This window comes from Scophthalmus maximus, chromosome 17 (genome assembly GCF_022379125.1).
Source record: "Scophthalmus maximus strain ysfricsl-2021 chromosome 17, ASM2237912v1, whole genome shotgun sequence".
NCBI classification, from domain to species: Eukaryota; Metazoa; Chordata; class Actinopteri; order Pleuronectiformes; family Scophthalmidae; genus Scophthalmus; species Scophthalmus maximus.
In genome coordinates, this window is record NC_061531.1 from 6,256,786 (window position 1) to 6,275,263 (window position 18,478).

The window sequence follows — 18,478 nt, forward strand, 5'->3', positions numbered from 1 at the left end:
CCTGTTGGCCGATCTGTGACACTGACACTGACACTGACACAGTGGGACTGAACACATCTGAGTCGCTTTATTTCATTAAATCGGATAGCAAAATGGCTTGTTCTGTCTGCAGCACTGATATTCTTTCTCTGAATATACATATACATTTTATAACAGTCGTTATACTATTACACAATAAAGATGATGATCAAGAAAATGACAAAGAAACAGGTGCAGGACGAGGAGTCACATACTGTGTTTTTTGGTTGACAGGTCTTTCATAAAGAAAGAAGTGATCAAAAAATAGAAAATGACAAATGGTATCAAAAGGATTGCCAAATATGTAACAAAAAAAACAGAAGGGAAAAGCTAAATCTTTGACAATCTACTCGTATGGCAAAATAATTTTCATTCAAAATGACTGAACCAATGGTAATTTTGTCCTTCAAGCAAACAAGATATGAGGCATCATTACAACTTGGAGCAGCAATGAGAACATAAATCTGCCCATTCACAAACATCCCCCGAGAAATCTTTCTACAGAATCTCAATCAAATAAAACTCTATTCCCTAATTGAACCAAGCTGAACCTAACCAGATACAGGCCACGTTTTAATGAGGTGAGACCATATATATGTATTAATGGTGACCATTTGGGCTTTAGACACATTAAATCTAGAGCAGACACAGTACAATAGGGTTTTCAAAGTTCTGAAGCAAATTTATTGAAATAATTTATATTCCAAAGAACAATTACGTAATCCTCAAGTTATCAAAAAGCGAGTTTCCCTTTTTAACTCCTGTTCCAGAGACTTTTTTGATCTCTTACACGACATTGGATTTCCCCAATTACAAATCGCTGAGCGAGCACGGCGATTCAGACCATCGTCACACTAACATCCACTTCTATTTTACTTTGCCGCGTCACAATGAGGGCTCCTCCTCTCGTCTTCTTCTCAACAGAGCACCTGGCTTTTGTACAAGAGATGGCAGGTTTTATTGCCTTCACTGTCATCTGAGTTGACAAGTCAAGCCACCCCTTGTGGACTGTGCGTATGCTCTTTCCTCGTCCTCCTCCTCAGCTTCTCTGCACAAGCACTGAGGTGCAGCGCTATAGCTCGGTGCGCGAGCGGGAGATGCGAGGGCCTTTCCTGATTTCTTTCCTCTTCTCCTCCTTCCGCCTTCTCTTCTCCTCCTCCCTCAGGATCTTCTGAAAAGCCTCAGCTGTGTGAAGCACCTTAAGCACATAAGAAAGGGTGAGAGAGTGTGAGTGTGAGTGTGTGTGTGTGTGTGTGTGTGTGTGTGTGTGTGTGTGTTTGTGAACATCCCTATCGCAATATTTCATGGTTACAGGTTGGGGAGTCATTAAGAGTGGTCACGAGAGTGGTGTGATGGTAACAAAGGAAAAAGGAAGAGAAAGAAACAACAATGGATGCATCTTACTCACATCGTCTCTCTCTGTGCGGTATGGGTTTATGAAGTCTGGGGACTTCTCAGTGATTCCCAGCTCCTGTGACATCTGAGAGAGGAGAGGTACACACAGATGACAGGGGGAAAAGATGACACAGGGGTACATTTTCACTTCTTCAAAAGAGACAAGGAAGGGAAATCAAACACTTTCTCATCGCTAATTCTACAGTTAAAAGAGTTATGATGGAATTAGGCAAGTGGGTGCAGTTAGAAATCTACATTTCCTCTCAGTAACGTTGCTTATTTTCTCCTCAGAGGCAAACAAGCTGCATGGAACTGAGAGGAGAGAGGGGTTTCCGAGGCACAAGGGAGGTCGGGATGCACACTTTCAGGGTGGTAACTGCCACGGCTCTGAGTCTCCGAATTAATCCACTGTATAATCCTCCTGGCACATTGCTAAAGTCACAGATTAATCCTGCAAAGAGTTTGGTTCATTAACTCGCGCATCAAAACAGGGAGCACCATTCTCTCATAACTTCTGATGGCGTCAATGCGTCATGGACTGATTTAATGATGAATGACACATTTTGCAGAGGTATCAACTGATACTGAGAATTTATAGGACACCGACGTGACAGAAGACAGCACTAAAATGTCCTGTATCTGCTATAAACCGGATCTTTTATCGGATTGGTAATTTCTATTCAGCTGTCATATTTAACTCACTTTGCACTATATATATGTGCTATGCATTGTTTTATTGCAAGTGTTTACCACATTCTCACTTCACACCCCTGCAGAGAAAGTATTAATTTAAGGTGTTTTCAGGTGTAAGAATGATTTGTTTTTATATTGTCAAGGCATTTACTTTAAGCCTGAAACAACATTAGCTTTTGAATGATGTTCTTATTACCATGTCCATATGTTCAGCTGCTTTAAGCAGGCAACACGCACCTTCCAATCCTTCTGTTCTCCCTCTGCAGAGTGAAGATCTAACAAGCGTTGTCTGAATTCAGCCAGTGAGAAGCAAGAGCTTTTATGTTCGGCATTCCAAGCTCACTCCAGAAAACCGCAGCGGATCGTGACAATTCCGTTTTTCAAAAGGGTGACGTTCGTTACAACAAGGAGAGCATAAGTCATTGTCTGGTCTTACGAGCGTGAGGACATGTTGGTGGGCTCCTCCGGTAAAAACCCCCGTCAGGTTGCAGAAATTCAGCCCCCAGCGCAGCAGACCACTCCAGTCGGCGTTGCGGTCGTAGTAATGGTGGACAATGCGGGGGAAACGCAGTGCCACGTCGCCGAAAAACGCGGTGTTCTCGACCACATGGGAGTAAGCTGCAGAAGAGAGGACAGATGGAAACAGATTTTAAAAAAATAAGACAGAAGAGGACAAATTGAACTGGTTTTGAAGACTTTTTTGTGCTTTGTGCTGAGAAAACACACACGCACACGCACACACACACACACACACACACACACACACACACACACACACACACACACACACACACACACACACACATGCTGATAAACAGAGCAAAAAGAAGAGTGTTCGATTTTGTTCGAAGACACTCAGAGCTGAATAAACCTGAAAAGAGGCAAATGACAATGAGATAGATGTTAATGAGAAAGCTGATACTATTGGCACACGCCGGCACCAAAGGAGGATGCGGATGAGGGAGAGGGAGAGGGAGAGAGAGAGAGAGAGAGAGAGAGAGAGAAAGATGTGGAGCTTTTAGAGCTGAGGAAGAGGAAAACGGGACGAACGCCGTCAGAGGTGGCGGAGACAGAATCAAGCGTGTGAAAGACTCACTGGAGGTGCCGACTTATGTATGCAGGGCAAGAGAGAGAGAGACGCAATGACAAAATGAAATGATGAAACAGCGGAGGTGTGTAAAACGTGAATCAGACCTTCTTTGATCTTGTCGTCCATGGGGAAGGGGTCGTCAGCGTGCATGTTGGCCGCCACCAGGATTTGTCTCGAGTCCTCCAACACCTTGTGAACGACAGACACAAACCTCCGGGTTTATTTTAATCGACACCGTGTGCTGTGAATGTAAGTCGCCGTGGTGACGACTGTGAATGAGAGCGCGAGACTAGGTCCATGCTAGCAGCTCTGCGAGGCATCTGAACAGTGATGAATCCTATCGTGACATTAAACACACCACTTTCCATACAGGGCGAGCAGCGTGAGCCGTGAGATGATTAGGTTTTTGAGGCAAGAAGTGGGATGACACCAAGTGTTAGGAGGATAAAGATAAACTTGTCTGAAGCCTGTCTGACCATCGTGTCGCTTTGTATGACACAAAATGCATCAGTCTATGTCATATTCTGGTGAAAATACAGAGAACCTTAGCGCACACACAGACATGTACTGAGATTAGAGTCAAGGTCTGTTGAGGTAGTATAAAGCAGAGATACGAGTAGAGACACTCTGGAACCATTATCTCACACAAAAATGCTGACAATGTTTTTCAGCCACTAAAGGTCGACTATGCCCGTTGTCCTTGAGAGGCACGCAGATGCATAGATAACTGTCCTCTGGCAAGCGGGACGCAGTGTAAAGCAGAGCCACCAGCCTCGTGTGGAGAGAGTGGCACCGTGAGCAGCCCGATTCCAATCTAACATTCAAATGAATGCGAGCGAACATGCTGATGAATGCGATCGTTGGATCATTTGAAGCCTTTGATCCTCGTGTGGGCCGTGAGCCCTCTTATTCCCTCTTTCTGCCGGGGGGCACGGGAGGGTGGAGCTTAACTTGAGTTTTTTAAACATGTGTTTGATTCCGGTGCTGCCCACACACTGTGTGAGCACATGACGTCACGACACACACACACACACACACACACACACACACACACACACACACACACACACACACACACACACACACACACACACACACACACACACACACACACACACACACACACACACACACACACACACACACACACACACACACACACACACACTACCTTGAAGAGTCCTTTGAGCATGATGTCTATGATCTTGTACTGCTGGTTAATGTCGTTCAGCTCCACCAGATTCTTGAGCGCGTTCAGCTGATCTTTCCTCTTGGTCTCAAACAGCCGCTTGTCTGACGTGAGGAGGTCAGGAGGACACACGCGACTCTCACATAGCTCACACTCGTCCATCTGTCACACTCAAACGCACAGAAACGTATTCACTGCCATGCATTCGTTCACACTCAGTGACTTGCACGAACACGCACACACACACACACACAAACACGTGAACACACACAGGCGTGCCTGTCAATTTGAAGGATACAGATCTCCAGGTTGGAGTCATGTCTCGGTCGGTGCCCGTCGGAGTCTGCCGAGCAGAGAGCGGCAGCGGCCAGTGCCATGACCACTGCGCAGAGACTCTGCATGGTCAGCAGGAGGCGGCAGAGAGGCGCTCTTCCGAACACAAGAGATGACGAGCCATTAGATACAGAACAGTGCATCACATTGATAAACCTCAAATTATTGCCGTACAATTGCATTATTTCAAATCATTACATGTTACAGAAGAGAGAATGTTTATATATATATATATATACACTCCTTCAAAACAGGAAGACATTGTCTTTTATACAAAGTCAGTTCTATCTGAAAACTAGACTCAGTTTAGAGTCATTTTTCTTCTTCCAAAAGGTGCTAGAAAGGTTCACTCCCCCGTGATACTTGAGGAATATGTGAAGCAGAGAGACATGCGAGGGATAAGTGGTCAATATGGACCACCAGAGGGTCTCCAGCTGTTGGAGAGGGGGCTCCTTATGTTCCTTCTAAAAGACACATCTGATGTCTGGCACTGGAAAAAACCCCAGAGGAACATTTACAATCTCAGTAGCAGACCGACTCTCTGCTCTCTCCTCTCCTCTCCTCTCATCTCCCCCTTCCCCCTGGTCTCTCCATCCAAAAGCACTGGCCTCCTCCAACATTTTCGTTCAGTTGCAACTTCCTTTTTCCTCTGGGGCCTTTTTTATAGGTTTAAAAAGGGGAGTGATGAAAGCAAAAGATAAACACAACAGCTAAAAATAGGAGCTCATCAAATGAAAATTTGATGAAAGCCAAATTTTTAAGAAAAACATTAGCAGAAAACAGGAGTAACTCGGGGGAGGCAGCAGACAATGTTGATGAAATGGTACAACGCATTATTCACATAATGCATGCATAATTTAGCGAGGGCTCCGCCAATACACAATCAGAGGGATGCAGAGAGGGTAAGGGGCTCGACGGGGGTGTGAGGCATCCAGGGAGAGTTAGATTGTCAGAAGCAGGAGGAGGACGGGAGGCGAGAGTTGAGCAGAGGGGCGTCGCGGCTTTCCGAGAACGGGGGGTGGGTGGGAAGGTTGACAAGTCAGGACGGTGAGACCCTGCAGGAAACAACAGCTTTCCTGGTGACTATTTCATCTGCTCTTGTTGAAGACACGAGCGATAAAAACCCAAAGACACACAGATAAGGGAACAAGGGGAAGATAGAGGAGGGGCGCGAGGCTGTGCGAGGGCATAATGAGCACCGGGGACTGGATTTTGCACTGACGGAATTAATCTTTACAAGTTCGGCTGCCAAAATTCCTGAAACTGCAGGACTAGGAAGTGAGCAAACCTCTCGGCGTATGAATGTTAATTTGTCCCCTTAAGGATCTCACTCAAATCAGAGAGGGGGGAGCATATGCTCCTAGACATACACTATCTCTCTTCAGGGGGCAGATAACATGGACTGACGGCGATCGTTTCACACTCAGACCTCCTGTTTTCACAACAGCGTCAGCTTCACAGCACAGCCTGATGAGAGTACGATCACGGTCCAAAGCCTCTTTATGTTACAGTAGAGCTTAAGATACCATTCCAAACCTGCAAATATGAAAACTCCCTGCAGTTGCCGCTACTTTGGCCCTGATGTGTGGTCTCTGTGGTCTCTTTCAATCGAAAGACTCATTTAAAGATAAAACTGTAAGATGCCCCCCCCCGCCCCATTTAAAACGGAGTCAGCAGAAGCGAGGACAGCTGAGCGAAGACAATGTTCGATTAGGGACAATTTGTGCATTCTGGGAACATCCTTTTTGGGTGGCTTCCCAGCTTTCTGAGAAGCGTTGCTCTAAATATCCTCAAGTGTTGTCAAAAGCCCCCGTATTTCTAGATAACAGCCAGGGAAAGGGGGGGGGGGGTCGTCTCTCCCTTGGCAGCAGCTTGTCGGGTAACTTGATGTAACCCGCCGTGCTATGTAGCTCCGGCAGATATTTACGACCAGAGGAGGGTTATCGCCGCTGCAACAATTTAACGCAGTCAACATATATTTCCAGCAGCTGCTCCTGGAAGTTCTCACGCCGTAAGACAAAGTGCTGGGACTTGGAGGAGCTGCACAGGGACGCGAAGGAGGGATCAGTCGTCTGATGCATCCATTAACTGTGAACGGGCAACGCTGATGATAACATCAGAAAAATCAAAGTCAGGGGAAAATCTACCACCACAGCACTCTGGTTCTGAGATCAGATTACACTTGGCTATACCCTCACCAAGTGAGAGACTGTGACTCACTACAATATCAATTTCATATTCCCCTTGAACCTCGAGCTGGGCTGCGTGAGAAGAAACAAGACGTCTGACTGATAAACAGCAGCAGCAGCGAGGAGATCACTTCATCCCTTGTCTCCCTTACTTGAGGGACAATTAACCCAAGACAGATGCTGAATCCTGGACTGGATGGATGTTTCATCATCTGATGTTCAGTATCCACGGTGCGAGGGCCCATGGTTCAGATTTGTCTTCAAGCGTCCGGCAAGGGTGTGTCTGCCCCGGGGGAGGTCTCTGGAGGCAGAGTGGTTCGTGCTGTAAGCCCACGTAAATCTCTGTGGCAGAAGAGAGGCCCGAAGTTGGATTTCCTGCGTGGAGAGATCCATCTTCCAGCTCGGTCAGATACGGAGGCACCCGCATCTCATCACACTACTGGGCTGTCCACTCGTGCGGTTTTGAATTCCCAGTGGAGTGCAAACATGCAACACCCCCCCATTCTAGGATGCAGTGCAATGTCCAATCTGCTCTCTCTCTGGTCCTCCAAAGACGAGCTACAATCCATCAGGAGTGGGAGAGTGGTCCACACGGCTCACCAAACCAACCATGTGGCGTTAAATGTCAGGAAGAGAACTCAATGCCAGAGGGGGATGGAAATAAAGGACGGCTGCCTCTCAAGACAGCAGGATGTGCAGGTTTCCCTCGGGCTGCCTGCCTGCTGTGGGAGGTTGGAGGTTCAAGGACTGACACATAATCTCTCTCCCTCTATCACCATTCATGCAGAGTGGGAGCCATGGGCATGCGTAATGGTGATGATGGCTGAGTGGGGGTAAAGACTGGCATGTGCGCCGTCAGTTACAGGTCGCTTACTTGATCGCACGTCCCCTGCACGACCCACCCGCGACGCTTCCTGTCCACAGACGATCAGACACGGAGCTGTGATGCGAGATCGCTTCTGGTGGCGATGTGCATCAACGAGCAATATCTCACGAGCATTTGCGTCAATTTTTTTTAAAGAATTTAAGTATTGGAAGTCGCTCCACAACATGATCGCTTCGGCCCGTAATCGCAGCTCCGTGCCCCCGCCGGATTCACCGTGCACAACTCGCGGATCACTCACCGTGATGTGTCGAGGAGCGGCGGGCGGCGTTCCCTCCAAAGTGGCGACGTTTTACCTTTTCTATCTCCACGCAGCACGTCAGCGGTCGGTCGGCCGGCCGACGCGGGGTCACGGGACGGTCAATCTGCCCCCCTCCGGATCACCCTCAGGTGACAGCGAAACGCGGAGCTGTTCATTTACATGCGGCTCTCGCTGCTCCACTCCGCCCGCGCCACGATCGCACCGGCTGGCTCGACTTGGACGAATGACAGCGAGCGGGCGCTGATGAACACGGGGGAGGATGTGGTTTCTGCACGGAGGGTTTAGAGGGGGACACCGCCAGTGCGTGGCGGCGGCAGCAGCGTTCAGTTCGTGAGCTTCCTCTGGCGATGCCTCAGTGCTGACATCTTGCCTAATAAATATATATATGTTATATATATATTTATGTAATAAATATATTTATATATATTTATATATATATTATATTGCAATTAAAGATTACATTTTGATTTGTTATACTATATCTGCAGCAGACCATGCAGTACATATGCTGACAGAAGCAGTGGGTGATGCAGAGCTGCAACAGTTCATCGATAATAATTAATAATCGACTACTGAATTAATTTATTAATTGATTGATTGAATCGGTTTAAGTTGTTTTGATGAAAAAAATATTAAAACGAATCCATTGATCGAGAAAAAAATCGACAGATTAACGGATGATGAAAATAATCGTTAAAGCTGCAGCCCTAGTGATGACAAATTACCCAACTTCTGTCCACATGAACGTTTATGTGTGTTATTGTAAGAGGAAAACCCTCTGGATTAATCGTGGATAATGCCACCTGACCTCTCTGACTGAATCACAAATGTGTTAAAGTGATATATATCGCCCAGAAATTGTCTGGGTCCCGGGCTAATAGGACACAATGGATTACCAGACCAAAAAAAGCAGGCAGCATTTTCATTTTAGTGTTTTTTAATTTTAATTGGCTAGAAAGGCCACTCAACAGAAAGGCCACCTGGCAGGGCCAATAACAAGCGATGACGCCAATGGCAGGTTTCAATGTCACAAACCTCTCACTAAACAGTTGTAGAATTCAAAACGGAATTCACGGTTTTATGAACACAAAAATGTCCAATTGAGGTTGTGTGTCTGATTGTGTCCTTTAGGTGGTCTCGGGACATTTATAGAGACTCACTGGTAAACTGCACTTAATGGTCGAACATAGAACAAGTATCATTACACAGGGTGGCCTATAACAAGAGAACAAATGGGTTTTAGATCTGAGATTTTTTTATCCTGCTGGGTTTGTCTTATAATGTCAAAAGCTCAGATGAATTGGGCAAATCTTCTTTTAACACCACATGTAAATTTGAATTACACAAAAGGCCTATTTGAATCAAAGAAACATTAACAGTTAATCATTTATAAGCTGCGTGTGTTGGTTTGCTGGAACGTCAGCCTGTTGTCAGTGTAAAATCACACAGCCAGACGGACACATCTCCAACACGGCTGCAAGGGGGAGTTAAGGAGCAATGAAGGAAGGCGATTGTGTGTGTGTGTGTGTGTGTGTGTGTGTGAGAGAGAGAGAGACAGAAGATTCATATTTGAAAGCATATATTATAGCATAATATAGTACAGTACAGTCTAGTACTGTATGGTATAGTACTGTATAGTATAGTAAAGTCAGTACAGTATAGTCTAGTACTGTATGGTATAGTAAAGTATCGCCTAGTACTGAATAGTCAGTACAGTATAGTCTACAGTAAAGTATAGCCTTATCATTATAGTCAGTACAGTAGTCTAGTACAGTATAGTAAAGTCAGTACAGTATAGTCTAGTAGAGTAAAGTATAGTGCGGTACTGTATAGTTTAGTACTGTATAGTTTAGTAAAGTATAGTCTAGTATAGTACAGTGTAGTATTGTAGTAAATTTTATGCCTTCCACTGGTGCTGGATTTGTTAACTATAAAGATCATATGACAGTATTGTTTTGATTATATCAAACTGAGCTTACATACAAATTGTATTATATGTGTGGGTGGATGAGGCAGGGGGAGAGAGAGAGAGAGAGAGAGAAAGAGAGAGAGAGAGAGTGTGTGTGTGTGTGTGAGAGAGAGACAGAACTACAGTCAATCAGCATGCCAAATGTGGAGAGCCTTTAACTACTGACTCGGAATGAAATACAGTTAATGACTCTGTTGTACAACACACTTTCAAAGAGACTGTGTGAGAAGCACAAAACGGATAACAAACTGCCAGAGAAAATCAATGACGGTGTTCTGCTGACACCGAGGTGCAGGTACAGCACGACTTTGGTCACGGCCTGCTGAGTGCGTGTGCACATGTGGTCGCTTTTACAACACTTTTTGGAGTTGCAGAGGTACGTTTGGTGTTTTTTTGCCGGGTGCGAGCTGTGGCTCACGTACAGGTGAGAACGCACGTGTCTGCATAATAGACGCGGTGTGTCAGCATGTGCGTGTTTTCTATAGTTCAGAGATGTTCGTGAGTGTGTTTCACTTCATGTAAGGGATACAGGATGTTGCTGGGCAGACTGGGGATGCAGCTCTCGGCTTGTGTCTGTAGGCTGAGGGCCTCCATCATATTCCTCACTCTCTGCGTGTGCTCCTCTGTGGGTGGTGGCTGCAGGACACTGCTGTGGATCTGAGTGAACAAAAGGAGAGTGAGGATTTTATGTTGCTGAGTTAAAAGGGAGAGGCAGAGACAGAGCGGGTGAGGCGAGGCAAGCAGCACGACGAGGAAAGGGTTGACAACAGAAAATGGAAAAGGAAGCAATGAAAAGAAAGAGGGGACATTATTTCAATAATGAGAGTTAAGGTTGACGGGGGTGGGAGGACAAAGCCAAAAACGGAATAAATGGATAAATAAATAAAGCTGATATGTCTTCAAAGAGAAAATATGCCGAAGGTCTTTTTGGTTGGACTGCAACAGCTGACTGAGTGATGAAGTTACACCATTAGTCAGCCGACCGAGTGTTAAAATCTCCCCACTCGTTTGTTGCACTTTCAAAATGAACCGACAAGAACAGTTCAATTATGTAGATTTACGGACTTTTCAGACCCCTCAAGCTACGTTTAATTATATCTGATCTCGGAAAAAGCACCTAGCTTAAGGTTCTTTTTGGGATAAAGATTCGTTTCCAAAATAGCCCAAATCAGAGCACAACCACTGTCTTTAACTTATGTGCGGAGAGATTCTATCAGACATTGCTGCAGTAGTGAAATTAGGACTTCAGCGCAGAGCAGCCTGGAAGTGACTGCTGGTTAATATGTAGCTCATGGGCCGTGTTAAGTCTCTATTTCATATTTGTTCCGTTGTCTGACACACTGTTTACTGTTGACCTGCACCCATTGAGAGTACTAGCTGTCAATCACACTGTATCCACGCCCCAATGTATACTGTGCTTTATTTTAGTCTAAATTAGACCACAATTTACAAAAGGAACATCATGCTGTATTGAAGAAGACTCAACAGAGATTGAGACCATGATCTCTTCAGGAAAATTTTTACTGTCATCATAAATCAAGTGAGAGGTCATTTCAACATATTGACTTCTCTTTTTGACCAGTGGAGTCGCCCTCTGCTGGTGATTCCAGAGAGTACAGGTTTGAGGGTGATCAGTTTGCAGGAAACATTGTGACGATCCCCCTTTATGTTTGCGAGTTGTGGTTTGATTTGACGCCTGCAAAAGTGATTTTTAGAAATCACGTGGCGAGCTGAAAGAAAAGGTAAATCCTTGTTTGTTTGTATTTGCCGCAGACACACACACAAGCACAGTAATTACACTGACTTTATTCAGCTAACTTTGACCATTACTACCACTTTCCTGGCCCTTTATCAAACCTCAATATAAACCTACCATTAATACAAAATATAAACCTACCATTGATGACCATGTCCTCACAGTAACATTTAACGATTTAAATTATGGGAACTTTTTTCCCCCCATAAGGAAGACAAAACCCCATAATGTGATTTAGGTATCCACAACATGACTATACCTACACTACACACACACACACAGACAAACCTGGGATTTGCAGAGAACTAAATACATAAGCAAGACAGGGACATGGCATGTACAATAGAAAAAATGTGTTCAAAGGCTGTGGAACAACAAATCGAGCTGCACCGTAGATGTAACCATCTACTTCAGGCAATAAAGAACAGAGAACACTTGCCGTATGCAGCATAAAGGAAATTAAAATCTTGTGGAAGATATTCACAATCAACAGTAAACTTTTGCAAAAGATAAAAGGTTGCAGATCATCTACAGCAGTGCCGACAGGGAAGCAGACTCTGAATACGAGGATTATTGTTCGAGCTTGTTTCACGAAGAACCGCCAGGCAACAACACAGAGCTGCAGTTATAGTTACAATTCAGTTACTTTTCACACCAATCACTTTGCTCTTCACATCTAAAAATCTGAGTTAAGAATAAAAGCCACATAGTTGGTGTTGAACATAGGACTAAATCTGCTTACTCTCCAAAAATGTTAATACAATACTGGTCAAAGTTGCGTCAGAACAACACCAATTTATCATTATCTCCTTTAAGATCGCCATAATGAGGCAACTGAGCTTAATGCTGCAGTGATGAAAGTATCCTTTGTATCTTTTGTTCTGGACTTGAGTATGTTTCACGTTAGATTGCATAGGAAGTGATGAGAATTGATGGTATTACAGTGGAATCAAACAGACTGGATAATGGTTACATTAATACTGCAGTAATCGTGAAGATCAGTCAAAGTTCTTAGACGTACCCCCAGTATCTGTGCTCACTCATACTACTACAACTTTATGACTTTTGATTGGGCATCAACATCAAGGCTGCAGCAACAAATAAGATATAAACTTGCTACTACTGACTGACCATGTACTATGCGGTTGGTAACACATTTCCTGAGAGAGAACCAGCATTCAAGGATCTTCATTCACAAGAAGTGAGTGTTGCACTCAAAGTTAGAGCTGTTTTCAGTTGGCAACATTTGCGAGCCAAGCGACTCCAGATGATGGTATTTTGAGGAACAAGTGGGTGAAGGAAAGGGCAGAATAAAGAAAATGGCTCCAACAATGTTCAGTAATTGAAAAGAGCAAAAGGTGAATGACGCTGCGTCGGTGGGGTGAGAACAATTTACAGAGCAAAAAGAACAGGCGAGAGGGAAAAGGGGGAGAAACAGAAAAGGCTTGTGAGTGAAAGCTTGGGCTGTGTTAGCAGGAATCAAAGGCATACAGAGAGAGTGATGACTGACAGATTCCCTCCAGACTGGGGAGTGTTATTAGAAGTCTGCAAGCTTTAGAAATTATGAAAAGAGGCTCTCAGCTAACATCAGCTCTGATCCGAGAAGCTCACTGAGTACGCAGTGCAAGATGCAGGAGATTCACCCCTGCTTATACTTGACACTTATCACTGGATCATACAGACAGGAAGACAAGCCTGTGCACGTCAGAAATACCCTAAGGATGCAAAAGCCAATGACGCATGTGTGTTCACAAGAGTGTGTAAGTGTGTACACAGATTTACACTCTTGTGTACACACACACACTCTCAGTAGATGTTTATGTCTCAACTCGTGGGGAGGAAGCAAGACAGTGATATGATACCAGGTCACTGACAAATGTGCATAGATAACATCCCCATAAATTGAAATGTCCCTTCAGTCCAAAGGCAGATCAACAAAACCCATGAAAATTGCTCTATGTGTGTGTGTGTGTGTGTGTGTGTGTGTGTGTGTGTGTGTGTGTGTGTGTGTGTATGTGTGCTATGCATTGGAGCAGAGGAGATGACAGGACAGAAAAATCTTATTGTCTAGAGACCGTTAGGAGAAATGTGTGTCACATTAAACCCTGCCACCTCTACTGCTTCTACACAAACATATATATTATCACACCTGCATACACGCGCGCACACACAGTTCATGATTCCCTGGCTCACAGTGCACCAGGAGCTGCAGAACATCGCTCGGTCACCCCTCTGATTCTGAGCTTCTTTCAGGATCCAGTCCTGTATACAGTATGATAAAAACAATTCAGCAGAGCAATGTGAAGAGGCCGGTATTCCCTCTGTGTTTGATGATGCCTTGAAGCAAACACAAACAGGCTTCATGCATTTACCACAAAGCTGCCTTGGGTAACACGAACGACAGAAGCTCACCTGTACACCCGCTTATTCATGCAATAATCCGATCAGCCAATCACGTAGCAGCAGCGCAATGTTAAAAAAACAACAACATGCAGATTTAGGCCAGGAGCTATAGTCTATGATGACACAATGACCTTGACCTTTGACCGCCGAAGTCTAAAGATTTGATCCTTGAGTCTGAGTGAACGTTTGTGCCAGATCACAGACGATCAGTGGAGAATGGGCGGACTGATTGAAGCAGACAGAAAAAAGCTACGGTGACTCAGAGATCCACTATTTACAACTGTGCAGAAAAGCATCTGAGAGCGCGCGATGTGTCGAGCCCCTATTGGTAAATCTATTGTCGAACCTCGAGGCAGAAGACCTTGTTGGGTTCTGCTCCTGTTAACCATGAGCAGAAATATGAGGATGCCGTGGTCACAGGTTTATCAAGACTGGAAAGTTGAAGGCTGAAAACAAGTAGCCTGAGTCTCATTTACTGCTGAGGCACCCAGATGGTAGGCACAGAATTTGGGAACAACAACATGAAACCGTGGACCTCGTGTCAATAGTCCAGACTGTCGCTGGTGGTTGTGTAATAGTGTGGGGAATGTTTTCTTGGCAGATTATAATACCACTCAGTCATAGTTTGAATGCCACCGACTGTCGGGAGCACTGTTACCGACCATGTGCATTTCTTTGTGGTCATAATTTACCATCTTTCTGCATCAAACTGATCCCATGATTTGAGTTCAACCGTGAACTGAATAACTTAGAGCTGTCCACTTGTGTTGGGATCAACAAAGTTAATTCCAGGTATGAAAAGGTAGTCATCTGACAAACAATTGACCAAATACAAATTGATGTTCTTCGAGATTTTGGACATGAGGTTAAAAAAAAAAAAAAGAAAGACCCAAGTACAGTACAGGCTATTTTAATTTAGATATTTGAAAAAATGTGTGCTTGTACACAACAGAAAGAATGGACTGCTGAGGTGCTGAGGTCAAGGCAACATTAAAATAAAAAATAAACCTTGATGAATATTACAGTGCTATTGATCATGAAGAATGGTTTGTTTTCTTACAGTTGTTCTTGAATCTTTTGTTCACTACAAGGGGTAGTTTTGATTAAAATATTTTGTATTTAAAACATTGGTGAATAATCACAGATTTAACAGTTAACAGTTAAATGCACCAAAAGCCCATCTGCCTTACGTGTAATCAGTAGATATACAACTGTAATTTATGGATAGAAAATGTGCTGTGATTGGCCCAGACAGTTACACTGGTTGCCTCTTTCAATATGGATGTTATTGAGTCTGTATCTAAAGTTCTCTGACCAACACAAAGGAAGACTCATTAGAGCTTCTTCTCTAGACACCGCAGAGTATTTACGGCTAACAGCCGAGGTAACTGAATTAATGCCAATGACAAGTGCTCCTAGATGGCAGTAAATCTTTCCTTTGTGTAGTTTCAGGTGCCTGACTGCTAATGATACAATTGCAAGAGTGGAAGTGGCGAGCAGAGTAAGGAAAACACAAGCTTTCTTGTGCGAGAGCAGGCAAGTTAACCAGTGTGTAGCTTCAGACAACATCCCACGAGTACCCTGACAACCTTGAACTTTAAACTGAGGTTCTCAATCAACCTTGTACCTGGCAGCATCATATGAAGTGTGAGCAACACTGAGGCCACTGTTGTAAATTGGCACTTTGCTGCTTCCGTGCAAAACATTATTATTATATTTGCATAAACAAACCTGTCTTTCTCATCATCATCATCACTTCCTCTGCTGTCTTTGTATTCCTCCGCCTCTGCTGTTCCTCATAGCAAATGAAAATAATGTCAAGGTGCTATAAACACTTAGCAAACCTGACTGAGAGTGAACGTTGTCTGAACTTGATTCCAGGGTTGCTCTAGTTGCCGGTACACACCAATTACATAACTTGCACACTGGCCCCACGATTTATTTAATATTTTTATAGATATCAGAGGTTCATTTTCTCATAGGGGTAGCGCCCATGTTCATCAAATAGCTGGACTCTTCAACTATGAACTGAAAGTATCTGCTCTGTGCAGCAGTAGAGCAGAGTTCAATAACAAAGTAAAGGAGTCTTGTGTCATGTGACGAGATGAGCATTGACCAATTGGCGGAGGATTTAGCAATATTAACCCAAATGCCAAAAGGGAACCTGAGGCAATCTGCAAACATTTGTATCATGAAGAAGGCAGCATCTGGAGGAAACACTTCTAATCTACACACACACATTGTGAACCACAAGGGTGAGGCTGCCTGCAGCTAAATCTAATGTTAAACAAGAAAGTAAGTGCTGAACAGATACTTTGCCAACACATCTTTTCTTGAAAAACGTCCGGGGTAATCGGTAACACCGGTGTTCTCATGAGTTTATTGCCCAGAGGGGACATTTCCACATCAAGTCAATTCCTGTTCTAATTCATTAATTTCTAGGAATGTTAATATTCAAGGCCTATTGCTGTGAGAATCCACACAATGTCCTCATTATTTTTTTCTGTGTCTGTGTGAGCCGGCGCGAGTGTGTGTGTGTATGCGCGCACACAGGTCTACCTGTGTGAGGAGGAGCCCGAGGGCCTGTGCTGCTTCTTGGCTGAGCTCTTTCACCCCCCTCTTCTCTACTGCCTCCATCACCTGGAGCAGGTCAGGCTCCCACCGCACTGCCGTGCTGCTGTGCTGCAGGAGCTGCAGAAAACACACACACACACACAGACACACAGACACACACACACAATCATGCTTCAGTCACAGATGCAGTCTCAAACAATAACAGGAGTGATATACTGAGGATGTGAGAATGGAGAGAGAAGTATTAAGAATCAAGGCAACAATACATGTTTGGTCCTATTGAGTTGATTTGCTTTATTGTGGTTGAAGTATGAGTCAATTATATCAAAGTTTGTCAAATATTTGAAAATCTGGGAAAGGTGCAAATGGGATTTTCCTGAGGAGCTTTTGTCTCAGTCTCTAGTTTTAAGTCTTCTCCAATACAGCATGATGTTCATTTTGTAAACTGTGGTCTCATTTAGAGTGAAATAGACTATAAAGCACAGCATGCAGCGTTGACACAGCTTGATTGACAGCTAGTACCATCCAATGGGACAGGGGACGAACTCTTATACTAGTAATGTTTATGTTAAAGTGGAATCAGACTTGTTTAGCTTCAACTAATCATAATTAAAGGTTAGTTATATGTTATTCATTGCCACAGATTCATTGCACCTGCATCTCAGACTAAAAGAAATCATCCACAACTCGCCCCTCCCTTCTCAGCATGGGTGAGGCAAAAGCCCAGCGGAAGCGACTCCTAAATACACAATCTGACAGCCAAATGTTGACACCTTCGGCGTTCAGATTTGCGCTCAGAAGAGTGAACCTCGCATGGGTACCCTGAATGACAGGTAGATGAAGAGGGACGCTTGAGAGACTGACAGGGCTGGTAAAATCTTTATGATTTTTTTTTTTATCATCCACTTGCTGCGGACTTGAGGGTTCAAAACTGACATTAAGTTGTTACTATTTCTACAGTCTGTAACAAAAGCAACCTCCCTGTAACGCTGGCAACGCAACCTGGTGTTTAACTCTTTTTCCTCTATCATAACACTGAGAACAGGCTTTCTAGTGCGAGTTAGAATTTTTATTTATAGTTGTTTTCTGCTTTAGACAGTAGCCAAGCTAATTGTGGAAACCATGTTACGATCAGGTCTGTGCTAGAGCGCCGTTAACAGTAATACCACTTGGAAAGACTAGTGTCAAATTGTTAAAATGATCTCTTTCCAATTCCCCCTGTGCCAGCCTGCATTCCACTTGACTTCATTCACTCTCATTGCTCGTCTTCTAAATACTTCTATGTTTTTAGCAGCTTCATTAACCTATGATGCTTTTAATATCACATATTCATTACTGCTCGCAACCATGCCCAAGATATCATACTTGATTTGAGTGGCACGTGTGTGATTTTGTGAAACCCCTCACGAGTGTAATGAGTCTGAGGATGGCAGGGTGCAGAAGGCAGCAGTCTCCTGAGCTGAGCAGGCAAAAGAGGAGGAATCGAGTCCACGGCTGGCACACCACATACTTTGCTAACACACAGACACACACACAAAGACAACAAACCCAGGGAGAGAAAAATGACAAGTCAGAATGCCTAATTCGGATCAGTGCGGTTTAATTTGCTCCATTCCCTCTGGTGCAATTAATGAAAATGGTTAACGACAGAATTTTTTGCCGGAAGCCACAACATCAAGACATCAAGAGTGGTTAAAACAAACAAACAGGCATGTAAATGTGTT

The 18,478-nt window shown here is 44.2% G+C and overlaps 2 protein-coding genes across 7 annotated transcripts in view; both read right to left on the bottom strand.

Moving 5' to 3' along the window:
- Nucleotides 1–45: 45 nt before the first annotated feature.
- LOC118288317 (coiled-coil domain-containing protein 134) lies at nt 46–8,303 on the bottom strand. Of its 2 annotated transcripts, XM_035614282.2 has the most exons (7): nt 8,032–8,303; nt 4,684–4,814; nt 4,368–4,489; nt 3,301–3,385; nt 2,543–2,724; nt 1,427–1,498; nt 46–1,216 (listed from the first exon to the last, which is right to left on the bottom strand). In XM_035614282.2, the coding sequence occupies exons 2-7, from the start codon at nt 4,784–4,786 to the stop codon at nt 1,091–1,093; spliced, it is 690 nt and encodes a 229-aa protein (XP_035470175.1). In that variant the 5' UTR covers nt 4,787–4,814; nt 8,032–8,303; the 3' UTR covers nt 46–1,090. The 2 variants fall into 2 exon arrangements, with proteins under 2 accessions (XP_035470175.1, XP_035470176.1); XM_035614283.2 differs by lacking the exons at nt 4,368–4,489; nt 4,684–4,814; nt 8,032–8,303 and adding an exon at nt 3,842–4,259.
- Nucleotides 8,304–8,971: 668 nt separating this feature from the next.
- Nucleotides 8,972–18,478, bottom strand: part of LOC118288646 (meiosis inhibitor protein 1-like) — a 46,202-nt gene continuing 36,695 nt past the window's right edge. For 3 of the 5 annotated variants that reach the window (XM_035614946.2, XM_035614945.2, XM_035614948.2), the window contains exons 30-33: nt 18,120–18,268; nt 16,740–16,871; nt 10,551–10,678; nt 8,972–9,526 (exon numbers count right to left, since the gene is read on the bottom strand). In XM_035614946.2, coding sequence (XP_035470839.1) covers nt 9,472–9,526; nt 10,551–10,678; nt 16,740–16,871; nt 18,120–18,268 — 464 coding nt within the window. In that variant the 3' untranslated portion in view covers nt 8,972–9,471. The remainder of the gene's footprint in view (nt 9,527–10,550; nt 10,679–16,739; nt 16,872–18,119; nt 18,269–18,478) is intronic. The other 2 variants (XM_035614947.2, XM_035614949.2) reach the window with 2 other exon arrangements.